The sequence below is a fragment of the Numenius arquata genome, chromosome 8 (assembly GCF_964106895.1).
Source record: "Numenius arquata chromosome 8, bNumArq3.hap1.1, whole genome shotgun sequence".
NCBI classification, from domain to species: domain Eukaryota; kingdom Metazoa; phylum Chordata; class Aves; order Charadriiformes; family Scolopacidae; genus Numenius; species Numenius arquata.
In genome coordinates, this window is record NC_133583.1 from 5,978,720 (window position 1) to 5,993,648 (window position 14,929).

At 38.8% G+C, this 14,929-nt stretch overlaps 1 protein-coding gene across 8 annotated transcripts; it reads left to right on the forward strand.

The window, feature by feature from the left end:
* The first annotated feature begins 254 nt into the window (after window positions 1-254).
* UBA3 (ubiquitin like modifier activating enzyme 3) lies at window positions 255-14,406 on the forward strand. Of its 8 annotated transcripts, none has more exons than XM_074152440.1 (18): window positions 255-304; window positions 442-483; window positions 3,385-3,505; window positions 4,495-4,575; window positions 5,772-5,854; window positions 7,008-7,088; window positions 7,784-7,827; window positions 8,127-8,191; window positions 9,050-9,205; window positions 9,328-9,430; window positions 9,910-10,023; window positions 11,447-11,500; window positions 11,968-12,004; window positions 12,084-12,165; window positions 12,748-12,848; window positions 12,973-13,036; window positions 13,127-13,181; window positions 13,634-14,406. In XM_074152440.1, the coding sequence occupies exons 1-18, from the start codon at window positions 285-287 to the stop codon at window positions 13,720-13,722; spliced, it is 1,392 nt and encodes a 463-aa protein (XP_074008541.1). In that variant the 5' UTR covers window positions 255-284; the 3' UTR covers window positions 13,723-14,406. The 8 variants fall into 8 exon arrangements, with proteins under 8 accessions (XP_074008541.1, XP_074008535.1, XP_074008539.1 ...); XM_074152434.1 differs by having other exon boundaries at window positions 263-315; XM_074152438.1 differs by having other exon boundaries at window positions 266-315; window positions 442-557.
* The last annotated feature ends 523 nt before the right edge of the window (window positions 14,407-14,929 follow it).

Below are 14,929 nucleotides of genomic sequence, written 5' to 3' on the forward strand. Positions count from 1 at the left end.
CTCGTGGGCTGTGGAGGGTGAAGGCTCCTGCCCCGTAGGTGCTGCTCTACGTGTCCTCCCATGGGCAGGATGAGGCCGGCCGGCCTCAGCCCGGGAAATGCTGACGAGACATAAAACCACCTGAAAACACAGAAGTAGGGGTTCGAGGGCGGGGTCCCCGCCATGTTGCCACGGTGATTAACGCCCCATCCCCACAGGTCGCCCCCCTCCCCAGCGTGGCGACGCCCGGGCACAGCACCGCCCACCCCCGGCGCCGCGGGGCATTGTGGGAAGCAGAGGGAAATATGGCGGATGGTGAGGAACCGTAAGTACCCTGTATGTGTGTGCTCGGCCGCCCCTTCCCTCGCTTTCCCGGGGACGGGTGGGCCCCGGGATTCCCTCTCCCTCCTCCCCGGTCTCTGTAGCGCGATACTGACCCTTCTTTTATTCTCTCTCTTTTAGGGAGAAGAAAAGAAGGAGGCTAGAGGAGCTGCTGGCGGATGGGTTAGTGCGGGGCTGCGGGCCAGCGGGCTCCCGGCCCGGGGCAGGGGCAGGCAGCGCTTGCTGAGGGGCGGCTGGTAGGTCAGGGCGAGCCGCAGCCCCGCAGGAGAGGTGTGGGCTGGGAGGGGGCTGGGGGCTAGCTCAGGGCTCCGGGGCCCGCTGATGGGAAGTGAGTGAGCGGCCCAGCAGGCCGGAGGGGAGGCGGTACCACAGCCCAGGGCCGGGGCGGGAGGAGAGGTGTGAGGTGGGTCAGTGTAAGGAGGGAGAAAGCGAAAGGGCCTCTTGAACAACAAGGACTGGGGAAGAGGAATCTCCTGGGGAGAGGACCCAGGGGCTCACCCGCAGCGGGGGTGGGAGTCGCGGGCTTGGAGCTTGGCATGAGTAAAGGCTGGTGTGCTGGAGAGCTTTGTGACAGGAGCGGAAAAAGCTGCATTGCCGGTCAGGGACCTGGGGAGGGCCTGTAGGCTAGAAGCAGGTGGCTAAATTTTGGCTGAAAACTAAAAATTCAGGCTACAGAGCAGTTGCCTGTGCTTATTAAAACTCTAAATTCTATGCATCTGTCTTAATGGCCTTGAAAAACTAATGCTCGGAGATCTTTAACCTCATCTGCTTCCATCCCTAACTATTCCCTTCCATCTGCTTGTGGCCCTCTTCCCAAATATCACCCAGCTGACCTGCCTGCCCGAGCGGTGGACTCGCAGACAGTGCATGTGTGTTTTGGGATGAGGGTCACAAAAACCCTTGGGCATGTTGGATTGGGGGGGTGTGGGGTGTGTGCATGCCAAGTCCCTCAAAAGCATGGAGCTCTGGAGATGGGAAGGTGGTAGGGAAAAGTCTGGGCCTAAAGCAACGTAAGGACTGTGGTGCTCTGATATTTTAAACAAAATTCAAAAATTAATTTGAAATAAATAAGAATTTTGTTAAACTCTAATAATACAGATATCTGGTAATGCTGTAACAACACAAAAATAAACACTTGGAAAAAAAGAAGTCTCTGAAATTAAACATAAAATCTCAGGTTGAGTTATTGATGTTTTTCAGATCTCCACAACGTCCAACCCTGTAAAAAACAAACTGTAGTATAACTGCAAAAGTGAAACTAGAAGTTAACCATATAAAGGAAAATACACATCTAAATAGGAAAGGAGTACTGCTGCTCAATGGCCGTTTGTACGGACTGTATAAAAGGATAACAAAAGTTTTCTTAATGTCACCAAGCATAGCTTCTGCACTTGTTTCAAAAAAATTTAAAAATTATAATAAAACCCATAGAAGCAATTATTGTGATGTATATTGACCCATTTTATTTGTCGAAGTTAGTGCTTAATGCACGTCCTGAAAGCTGGTGTGCAACAAATGAGCCCAGGATTCAGCGATGGGAGTGTTGTATTTATTCACACTATTTCACATGATGTGAAATACGTGTGTTTTCACATTATTGTGAAAACTTGGAGAGGTACAAAAGTGCAAGTCAGAGATCAGAAGACATTTATGAATTCAAATGATCTTATTAGATCTTATTTAACTGCTAATACAGTAAATTAACTTACCTGAAGTCAACAGTTAACCAGGAATGAGTTTGGTTTGCAACCAAAACACAGGCAAATTTTGATACATTTACTTCTACAGTGTAGAGAAGTTTTTCCCTGTTATTGAAAATCTTTTCCAAAATTATTGCCCAGAAACTAAAATTTCTATGGACATACTCTGTTGTCCATCTCCTGAATTCTGTGAGGATAGAAGCATTTGCTATCTAGATGTTTTCGCTGCATTTTCCTTTTATTTTGAGATGAGTGACCAGGAAGTAACAATACATTCTAGACATTACCCAACAGTTATTGATACAAGCGTTCTTTGTAGTACTTCATAGGAGGAAGCAAATAACACTCCTTATCAATGATGACACAACCTTTCATACTTGGGACTGGCAAAGCTCTTTTATTAGAAGCTTAGTTTTGTATTAACATAGAACATAATTCATATTGAGTGGAGCCCCTATTTAAAAAGGGAAGTGCACTCTGTTAAGGAAGGGCTTGTTCTATGTGGGCAATGATCTTATGTTAGAAAATTACTTCGGTGAGCTGAGTTTGAACCATTCCAGTAAGTCTCTTAAAAGTTTGAATTTGTAATTATCTACTACTAAGAGTGACCTGCATAAGGGGGAAAAAGGGTACTGGAGTATTTGATGTAAAGTTCTGTCTCAAAAATTTAAAAGAAGATAACTGCAAATGTTCCTTTTTTTTCAAGTCAGATTGCTACCACTGACAGGCTCAGGAGATAACTGAAAAATGGGGATGTTCTAAATTACATAGTACTAATGGAGGGTGAAGAGCATTCAAGATTTGTATTTTTTTTTTCCACACTTGTTTAAACAAACTGCTGTGAAGAGTCAGAGGAGACAGTGTTGGCACATGATACTGTTATTTATTCTGTGCCTCACAATTGCAGTTATATACTGATAATTCTAAATATGATTTATGGACTTAAAAAGTCTGTCAAAAAAGTGTACAAGACTTGACTCTGAAAAAACAATCACCCTCAAGATCTAAAGGGACAATCTTTTTCTGTGTCCTATTTAAATATGAAGAAGATAAAAGCAAAAAGGCTAGACCCTTTTTTCACTTCAGGTCAACTTTTACTAGTACCAGCTACATCAGTGAGATGTATTGAAATGCCTGGATTTTTTCCCCTGGCTGCATATTTGTGTTATTGCTTTCTACTTCCACAAATAAAGCCCACTCATGCAAATGTTCCTGCACGTAACTTGCATAAAAACTATGCAGATGCATTTGTATGAATGGTCAGTAATTTAGATATTTTTAAGATATATAAAGAAAAAATACATTTTAGAGGTGTGGCTTTTTCTCTATGATTTTGCAGCTGAATTTACTGTGTTCTGTGCAGAATGGCTGTTGATGGTGGGTGTGGGGACACTGGAGACTGGGAAGGTCGCTGGAACCATGTAAAGAAGTTCCTCGAGCGATCTGGACCATTCACACATCCTGATTTCGAGCCAGGCACTCAAGTGAGAAATGCTTACTTTAAATAAAAAATTTGTAGCGTGTGTTGCAGACTAATGTAAATAGTTCCATTAATTGACCACCAGTAATGTACGAATTGTAGAACTGCATGAAAAGCTTCTGTTTTAATCAATTGAACATTATGTCACTAGAAGAACGTGTTGTATTCTTCCTTGTAAGCTTGTATTTCTAAATTGTGTGCTGTCAACTACAAGCTTGCTGTCATCATATATATAAATGTGTAACAGCATACGAATTATGCTCTGCCTTTGAGTTCCACATGAAAAATAGCAGCATTTATCTCTCAATTTTTAAGTAATTTAAGTAAGGAATTTCTTGAACTTGAAGGAATTAAGGTTAACATGAGTATTTAGAGAATTGGGAAAGATGTTTACTAAGGAAAAACAACATGTAGATTTTTAATTATTTATTCTGTTTTCCTTTTTTGGTGCATTTTGTTTCAGAGCTTACAGTTGAATGTATTTTACTGTTACCTTTTTTAATGTACTGTTCCATTATTTACTAGTTTGAGGCAGGAGTCTAGTAGAACAGTTGACAGAAAGCAGTTGTATAGTTAAAAATGTCAATTCTTTTTGGCCAGCAATGTTTTCTGTCTCTTTAGATTTATTTTGCGTTATGTATCAGTACAATTTTTGGAAGAAGAAAACATTATCTCCTTAAACTAAATAATAATAAAGGTGGACCTTGCTTTTTTCATGGTCAAAATTAATATAAAGAGAATACTGATATTGACAAAGGTCTTGCTTTTGTGTAAGTTGGCATATAGGAACTGCATGAACTCAACAACTGATTAAAGTCCAGTATGTAATTACTCCTGCAAGCACAAACTGTTTTATTGATCTAAGTTGTTTTATGGGGAACTTACTAGGCATTGAAAATGTATGATAATGCATCTAAAAGGATTATGAAGCAAATGACAAATTATACCTTTTCCTATTTAGTGTTTTAATTTTTTGTTTTATGTTTTCCACAGGCTCTTGAGTTTTTATTAAGCACATGTAAAGTACTAGTTATTGGAGCAGGAGGATTAGGATGCGAACTCCTGAAAAACCTGGTAATTACTCAGTTTTCACCCTTTGCTTCTTAAAATCTTCTTTTTTTTTTCCCTTGAGGAAATTATCTTTTCTGCTTTGTTAATTTGACGTTATTGATTGTATACAGCTAAGAAATTTCTAAGTTCTATTCAAAATGAATAAAATACATGATGATACAGACAATAAACTTGAAGAATGCACTTTGTTAATAAGCTTGAAAGGTGGTAGTCTAATGTGTTGCATGTTACTTATTTAGCTGTCTCAAAGCTTGTCATGCAGGACAACACGTTTATTCAGAAATCATAAAACTAAAAGTTTGGAAGTCTTTGTATATAACAAGATTGACTCATATAGGAAAAAAGTTAGGGGACAGGACTCAATTTTTTTGGGGTCACTTCAGAACATCACAACATATCTCCTTTCTCAAAAGCCAGTGTTTTATAGCATGTATTTCCCTTTAACCACAATTCACATTGTTCCTTTGTGCGTGACAGATGTTATTACTTTATTGGATCAGATCCGCAATACAGTTTTAAGTCAATTTTACTTCAAAGTTATTTGCCTAAATCTAGTGATGGGCTGCGTGCAAACAGATCAGACAGAACTTCTTTTGGAGGTTTGGAGTGTTCTTAGATAGTGAGGTGACTTTTTGAATTTGCATTCAGTTCCAGCATGGAATGCAATGGGGAATGCTGGCTTATTTTGAACTGTGATTTAAGGGTGGACATACCAGCCTCATTTATGCCAACTGTGAAAATGGTGAATGTTCAAAACCTTAAAATTCTAGAAGAAGTAAACTTTGTTTTTCTATTCTGGCCAAGCAAGGCAGTGCTTATGGTATTTCTTCAAATTCTGCTTTTTTTTCCTCCCAATGAACGCTCTGATTTACTCCAGTTGTGAGGGAGTACTGCAAATTCTCCTTATAGATCAGTCTACGATTGACTTCCCTGGGTTATGACTAGGCAATACTGCGTTCAGTAGAACATTGTCTTTGACCATTGAAATGTTACCGATTCCATCTGTCAAAACATCAGCATTACCAACCCAATAAAGAATGTTCTTTAACAAAGAATAACCATATACCTGTCTGCACAGAGGATGAAGAGCAAATCTGTTTGCTCCTCCAAAGCTTGCTTTTTTAGCACGTGGAATGAATTCTGAAGCACTGTAAGCATTTCATTTTCTATTAACTGAAGTTGACTATCTCTTTTCACAGGCACTGTCTGGCTTCAGACAGATCCACGTTATTGACATGGATACTATAGATGTTTCTAACCTTAACCGACAGTTCCTGTTTCGGTAAGTGATATTTTCACGATTCAACCACTTTTTTTTTTTTTTTTTTTAAATGTATCTAAACAAAATATGCGAGTATGGTCATTATTTTGGTTGAACAAGATATCATTAAAGATTACTGAACTTTCATATGGCAATAGTAGTCATAATTAACTAAATGTTGCATGCTATTCCTTCTTGTTTTGACATTTGTGGTGTCATAGTTTGAGCGTGAAGAAAGTTAACATACATTGCTTACCATTCAAATGGAGCTCATGACTAATGGAAAAGGTGACACCTAAGAACAATGCACACAGATTGAGATATCGATTCTTCTGGTAGCCTTTTCTTACAAGCAAACTGAGAAATTGTTGGCTTTTTTGGGGTGCTGTTAACTTCAGTTACATGGACATATTTAGATAACTCTGGGGCTCTCATATCTGATGCTTTACAGGGGTGCTTTAATACTATCCATATCAATAAATTGTCCTACAGTAACAATTAGTCACAGAATCGCCTAGGTTGAAAGGGACCTTTAAGATCATCTAGTCCAACCTTAAAAAAAAAAAAAAAAAAAAAAAACACAAAACAAAGAAACACACCAACACTAAACCACATTCCCGAGCACCATGTCAACTTGTCTTTTGAATATCTCCAGGGATGGTGCCTCAACCACTTCCCTGGGCAGCCCATTCCAAAGCTTGATAACCCTTTCAGTGAAGAAATTTTTCCTAATATCCAACCTGAACCTCCCCCCGTGCAACTTGAGGCCATTTCCTCTTGTCCTATTGCCTGTGACTTGGGAGAAGAGACCAACCCCCGCCTCTTTACAGCCTGCTTTCAGATAGTTGTAGAGAGCGATGAGGTCTCCCCTCAGCCTTCTCTTCTCTAGACTGAACAACCCCAGCTCCCTCAGCCGCTCCTCATAAGACTTATTCTCCAGACCCCTCACCAGCTTCGTTGCCCTTCTCTGGACCCGCTCCAGCACCTCAATGTCTTTTTTGTGGTAAGGGGCCCAAAACTGGACACAGCACTCGAGGTGGGGCCTCACCAGTGCCCAGTACAGGGGGATAATAGATAAAGATAGTCACTTAATTCAGTATTGCAATGCATAGAGTCTGGAAAGGTTGAAGCTACTAAAATAATGCATTTAAAATTCCTTGGGTTTTTTCCTCAGACCGAAGGATGTTGGGCGACCAAAAGCAGAAGTTGCAGCAGAATTCCTAAACAGCCGCATTCCCAGCTGTGCTGTCGTAGCGTATCCTTTTATAGAGAAGTAGTAGCCCCGAAGGCTTCAAAAAACCTAGCAAACTCTGTAGGTGGTAAGACTATCTAAAGTATTTTGCTGCCGTCCTCTCTTTTTCATACAATAAAGAACAGATTCATTCAGCTGGTGATGGAGAGTTCTTTCTCAGTGGCATTAGCATACAGGAAATATGCATGGGAAAGAGGGCTAAGCTTTAAGAAACTATTTTGGATGTTTCCACTGGGTCTTTTTATCCAAATGCAATATTCTAGTTTTCACTGAGATATTAGAATTACAAGTCTATTTGCCAGAGTGTTTTGAGTATGTACTCGTAGGAAACCTTAGCTTAGAAGAGCAGCACTTACTGATACAGGACTTTGTGAGAACAGGTTTTGAGCTTCCTTAATCATTTGCTGCTGAGCTTTCTCCTGTGTGGGACTGTTACTTTGTGTCCTTTACTTGTTTTGTCAGATGCTACAGCTTCAGCTGTGGGTATTTTGAATCTTTCAATCACTTAGGTTTTTTTTTTTAAAGTGTCATATAAGATGATATATATATAAAAAATGATATAATATAATAATAATATTATAATAATAATCTTATTATTAATAAGATTATTAATAATGTTTTGGGTTTAGGTTAGCAAATAGAAAACACTAAATTTAAACTACTTTATAAATATATTCCTTTACTGAGCTTACATTCAGATATTTTAAAAAGATTCAAGACATGGATGAAAGCTTTTATCGACGTAAGTAGTATTTGTTTGCCTGCCACACATGCACTGGTGCTTTAGGGGAACGTTGCAGTTGTTCCTGCTAGTTGTTCCTTTTCCTAGTAGTTAGATTGCTAATTATTTTAGTCTTCTATAGTGTACTGGAAGTAGAAGTAACAAATAGACAAAATTTAAATGCGTCTGTCATACAGGTAATCTAGGGGAGATAGTTGAACTACAGTCAGTTCCTCTGGACTGTTATATACAGATACTTTGTTCATCTTAAGAAGTATGCATTAATGTAGGCTTTAAATAATGTTTTTTTTTCCCCCTAGAGTTTCACATTATTGTTTGTGGACTGGACTCTATAATTGCAAGAAGATGGATAAATGGAATGCTGGTAAAACATCTTCAATCTTTTTAAAGCCTGGTTATTCCTTCAGTATGGATAACTAAAAATGAACACATTTGTTTAGAATGTCATTAAAATGAAATGAGGACTGTTGAAACTCACAGCTTTCTGTATCTATTTCTGTTTTCTTGTCTTTTTTTCTTTTTGTGAACAGGATAAAATGCATGCTCTCTTTCCTGCCTTTTTCTTGAGGAGTGTTAGCCAACATTTGTGCAGTGCCCTCCAGGGGTAATTTCAAAGTTAGATTACATTGTTTGTGGCCTTGTGCAGTCAGCTTTTGAAAATCGCAAGAAGGGAAGTTCCACGGCCTCTCTGGATGCTCCCATTGTGAACATCTTTTTTTCATTAGCCAAACAATACTTATTGTGCTGCAACTTGTAAATGTCGTCTTTTGGAGACCAAATGCTACAGGGTAGTAGAAAGTCAGTCGTTGACCTAGGTAGTTTTATCATTGTGAATTTGTTTATAAAATAATGATCTCGATTATTTACCAGTATTAAAAAAAACCCACCAAAACAACAAATCAAGAATCAAATCCAAATCTTTCAGACTAACCAATTCTTTGTTGTGGTGTGCTGCAAGGAAATAATAGCACTTATTAGGGGGGTAAGGGGAGGAGGAGGTGGAGGGTGAAGGTGGTATATGAAGTTCTGCGCATTGACAAATAAGTAGTGTTTTATACACTACGTACTCTTAAAATAAACTGTATGTTAAGCATTCAATCTTGAGTTGTACTATTAAGAATAAAATTTTTAGGATTTTTTTTTTCTTCCTGCAACTTGTTTAAAAAAAAAACAAAGAACAAACCAAACAAAATCTGACAAACCTCCCCCCTTTATTCGTTAGATGTCATTTTTACATTATGAAGATGGTGTACTGGATCCAAGTTCCATCATACCTTTAATAGATGGAGGGACAGAAGGTTTTAAAGGAAATGTTCGTGTGATTATTCCTGGCATGACAGCATGTGTTGAATGCACGCTTGAGCTTTATCCACCGCAGGTAAGTGTAATCAGTGATATTTCCCTTTTTTTGTATTCCTCTGATTTGCTTGTTTCTTTTCCCAGTACTATACATAATATGTTACATGCTTTCTTCTGGTTTTCTCCCCCTGCCCACGCCAGGTGAATTTTCCCATGTGTACTATCGCATCGATGCCCAGACTGCCGGAGCATTGTATTGAGTATGTCAGGATATTGCAGTGGCCAAAGGAGCAACCTTTTGGAGGTAATTAGTATATAGCACTGGTGCTAAACTTGATATTTCTCAGTTTAACTAATGTGTTTTGAGTTAGCTATACAGAACTACTTTTAACAAAACAATCCTATCTTTTAACATCATGTGGCTTGTTGTCATATTGAATCTTAAGCCTCCTCCGAGCTGATTTTCTCTTCTCGGACTCACTCTCTGCTTCCATATTTGTTCATGTGTTTCTGTCTAATACTGTACAACGTATTTTCTGACTCAAAACGTAACCCGTAACAGCTCTACAGATCTGTGAAGTTAAGATAGTTTATACATAAAATGTGTTAGAACTTAGGATGTTTGTAGAAATTTTAAAGTGTCAAGTTTTAGTAGCTTAATGGGGTATTCATTTTAACCCAAATTAAAAGAAAGGGATCTTTTTTTTTAGACAAAAAGAACACTGTGTTTCTGGAGAACTCTTATAAGCGTAATTTACCTATATATTCCTAACTTTGCTGTAGAGGGTGTTGCATTGGATGGAGATGACCCTGAACATATACAGTGGATTTACCAGAAGTCTTTAGAAAGAGCATCACAATTTAATATTAAAGGTGTTACCTACAGGCTCACCCAAGGTAAGGGTATGGCATTTCACAGAGTTTGTGGCATTTGCAATTCGGCTGGATTGGCATTCTTTGATCTGTTATGACAAAGCTGGCAGCTCAGCCGAGAAAGAAATTGTTCTTTTCTCCCTTAAAATCTTAAAACAGAAACAAGCAGCTTGTTTCCTGTGCCAGCACAAATATTTTATGATGAATCAGACGTTTAGGCATTCATGATGAATCAGAGGAACTTATCTGGGACACAACTGAACATTCTTTTTGTTAACCTGGAACAGCTCCACAGTTTACATTACACTGCGACCACTTTTGCTGGGTCAAAGAGTAGGAACAAAAGAAGGCGTTTGCCTCTTCAGCGACAGCAACACTTTATGCCGGTTGAGTCTGGTAAAGACTATAGCATCTGTTCTTTACTGCTGCATATGCTTCTGTTCACAAGGAAATGCAGAATGCTGCCACACGTTTAAGCAGCATTTTAAATGCTAACCAAATAGAACCGGAGTGGAGAATCTCATAGAGGATCTCCAGAATTTGTGGTAACTTCTGTTTGTTGACTTGTAGTACTGGGAATGCGTTTGAAATGCTGGGCTTGAAATGCCGCACTTTGAACCTCAGTGTGTGCCTTTCAGTCAAAAAAGGGGGAACTGATTCCTTGTGTGTATCTTGCCTCAGATTCCAACAAGTGTATTGCAGATGGTATTTTTCTTTGCAGCAGTTTATACTGGCTTTCCTAGTAGTATATTTTTAGTATAGATAAATGTGAATTCCAGTTATGAAGTACAATTATGTACATGCAAATGGATGCACGGTCTTCAGTATTTGAAGATGATTTCATTATAAAGTACACAGCAGAAAGAAGGCAAAGATAAATGTTTTATGCAAGTTTCCTCAGGTATGAAGAAATATAAATCAATAATGAGAAGCCAGAGGAACTTCAGACTTAGGAATTTGCCTCAATGTACAGACTTGTCTGCCTTGGAAATTCTGGTTTATATTGGTGTTTGTGCTGTGCTGTTTGACTGGATGGGCTCAGGAAGAAGAGTTGGATGAAGATGCCAATACAGTTTGGCAAGTCTGTTCTTGCAGCAGGAACACCAAACCCAAGTATCTTTCCTTTATGCATTTATCCAGTTAAACAGGAATAGAATTGAGTTTTAAATCAATTTTCAGTGCTAAGTATAGAATAATTGTTTTTAGAATTTGTTCACTAGTTCTCTTTGTGTGTGATACCTTCTTAATGCACTTGATTCTTTCCAAAAATAAAAAAAATGCCGAAGTACTTGAGCAACACACCATCATACCTTATTGTTACACAAATTCCTGGAAAATTTCAAGTACCTTGGGGGTACACCCTTCTGTAATTATTCTGACTGAAATTTTAGTCTTCTCTCAGTATAGTTTCTTGAAAAAGACAAAGTTGTATGTTTTATTTTTACAGGGGTGGTTAAACGCATTATTCCAGCAGTAGCTTCTACAAATGCAGTAATTGCAGGTAGGCTGAAAGAACTCATTTCACTTCTGTTTTATAGACTTAATTTAGAGTTTTGTAAGATAAGTTTGGAATAGAGAACTCGGGGAGGCTAGTAGTAATTTTTTAAATGGGTCTGATTTGTTCTTACGGTCTCGTTTCTGTTTTCCATAGAGGGACTGCATGTGACTGTATACATTTTAAGCTCATGTACGACTGTGGGAGTGAGCAAAAGCATTTTAGACTAGGAAGAAAAAGTAATTGGAAAACACAGTATATAACCTGAATGTAGTCTCAGATTAGTGGCAAATCTATGGTGTTAATGAATAGAGCTACCAGCTGCCTTCAGATGTTTATTTTTCTCTTTACAAATTGTTATATTTGATTTTTTTTTTTTTGTCACTTCTTTGGAACCACTCTGTGCACTAATGTCTGCGTGTTCTGAGATAGAGCTAGAAACTGAAAAAATTGTGGTTTTTTTCTCATTCCAGCTGTTTGCGCCACTGAAGTTTTTAAAATAGCCACAAGGTATTTCATTTCTTATTAATAACATACGTGATTTCCAACATAATGACATGTATTGACACTAACGTATTTGTCATTATAGTGCATACATTCCTCTTAACAACTACTTGGTGTTTAATGATGTGGATGGATTATACACATACACGTTTGAAGCTGAAAGAAAGGTTAGTGCCATTAAAGGCTTGCAGGCCTGTGTCCTTGATTTTTATTGAACTTAGGCAGTTTGTGTGTATTTCTGAAACCCTGTATTGAATCTCTTGGCCCTCAGCACTGATAAATAATATTTCTGAAGTTTTAAAATCAGAAACTGCAATGCTACTAGTCTGTTTCTGCTGTGCTACCCACAAAGGAAAACAGTACTTGTTTTGAAAGTGAATCCTGAAGATTTCCCCTGTAATACAGGAAATGTGGTTTACACAATAAGATACGCAATCATAAGAAGACTCATAAGCAAATCTTCTCAAAAAGGGATGATGACAATAATTGCTTGAAAGTTTGTAGTATTAAATTTTATGTCAGATGAAATTTGTAGTTTATAAATACTTAGCTGCTGGTGGGAGCCAGTCAAACAGCGACAGACTTCACGAGTAATTGGGTTTTGTCATTAGTATTTGCAACAGTATTAATATTTCTAGAGCTAAAACTTTTTTGAAAAAAACAAACACAGAAGAAATTTTGAGACTTTATTAGCAGCCTTTTAAAAACTCACTTAACATAATATGCGTTCTTGTGCTGCTTTGTTGTAGGAGAACTGTCCAGCCTGCAGCCAACTTCCCCAGAACATAGAGATTTCCCCGTCAGCTAAATTACAGGAGATCTTGGATTACCTGACAAATAATGCTTCATTGTAAGTGTGCAACTATTCTGACTTGTTTAATGTTTCTTGATAATTCATTATTTCAGAAAGGTAATTTATAAATGCATTTTTACCTCATTGTCTGGTTTTTTTTTTTTAAATGTTTTATATGTAGGCAAATGAAATCTCCTGCAATCACAGCAACTATGTATGGGGGAAATAAAACACTTTATTTACAGGTAATCTCAACATATGTAATTGTCTTTAACAATTTATTTAAGTTTACTTTCCTGAATTTGAAAGGAAATATTTTGGCTTTTTTTTTTCAGACAGTAGCTTCAATTGAAGAACGAACAAGGCCAAATCTTTCCAAGACACTAAAAGGTATCATGCAGTTGTCATGGCCAGATTATCAAGATATTCCTCTGAACAGAGCCAGTCAGTTTGATCCCTCAGTGTGGCACATTTGGCTTTATTTGGCACTATGTGGCAGAATGTGCTTGATTATCCTTTTACATGCAATACACCTTTCAGAGGTCGCTCAAGGTTGAACTTTGAATTGCTTAAATATAAAGTGTGGGCAGATGCAGAGGAAAACGCTGCAACAAAGCAAGCTGATAACTGATGTAAATTAAACATACTTCAGTAGTGGTTTATATATTTCTTGACAAAGTCTGTTTCCTGGTTGAATTAGATGAGTATTAGTTTAGCTAGTGAGCTGTTTGTAGCTTTATTTCATCCCGTTTTTGGTAATGGCATTCATAATTTTTTTTTTTTAATTGAAAAAATACAAACCACGTGGATTTGCTGTACTTAAACTTTTCTTTCTGTTTCAGAACTGGGGCTTGTGGACGGCCAGGAACTTGCAGTTGCTGATGTTACTACACCACAGACTATGTTGTTCAAGCTTCACTTTACCACTTAATTTATTAATGAGAAAACTGCATATACAGCACGGGAAATCTGTACCACCTTGTAAAACAAACATACTCTGCGGGTGTTAGAGCAACCTGAAATGTTCACGTTAGCACTAGCATTGTTGGAGGTTAGGTAATACAAATGAATCACCATATTTCAGAATTGTACGTAGAAGCCAATATTTGGTGGATTATATTTGTATAAATGCTTATTAATGTACAGAACTCTGATGTATAGGAATACACTCTTTTTTTTCCCCAGTTTTTGTTGTCAAAATGTTAATGCTAATATACTTTCAGACACATGGAAATTTTAAGGTGGCCAAAAGTCTTGTTTTTAACACATGTGCGCACAGGTATATGCGAAGAGAAGACCCTTGAAAAGGAACCTCAGCCATCTGTCTTTAAATTGTAGCACTCCTGCATGCTGGCTGAGTCTCCTTGAAACCAAAAGAGGGCAGGAGATTAAAATGAGCATTTTCCTCTTATCTGGTGTTGATTTGATCAACTTTATGAAAGGTTGATGACTATTTACAAGTGAACAGGAGAGGACAAGGTGATGAGCTGCAGGTGACGTGGACATGTCTGGCCGCAGTCCCCAGGCAGCCACGGTGTACAGGATGCAGGGTCATGTTTGAGTATCATTGGTGCTGTTAAGGTATTTATTAATAAAAATATCATAAAGACACCCTAGTTTGTGGCTTATCGGTGGACATTCAAAAGCGTTTATAACCTCGATTAAAAAAGCTAGAGCATCGTTTGGTGCTTCAGTCAGAGACCTTCCTGTGAGTGGTGCGGGTACCCCAGCGTGGATTCCCTCAGGTACTGGTGTATGAACCGTGTTTTTACTTTCCAGTCTTGCACTTCAGCTGAGGTGGGGGAACTTCCAATTTTTAACCAGATAACTTTCAGCTCCTTTGGAAGCGTTGAGAGGCCCCGTGTAGTCTGTGGGACTTTGAGCAGCCAGTTGAGGCACTGGGTTTTAGAATAGCATGTACCATTTCGTTATTTGCGTTAAGAAGTGGGAATTGACGTCTTTTTAGCGTTTAATCTGTTGTCACAACAGCTGGGGCTCAGCCGGAGCCGCCCCTTCTCCGTGACGTGACCGAGGCGGGCCGGCTCCTCCGCCATGACAGGCCTGACTCCGCCCCTCCTGACGTGTCGGGGGGACGGCGGCTGCGCGCGGGGTTGCTTGCGACGTGGAGCCCGGCGCCA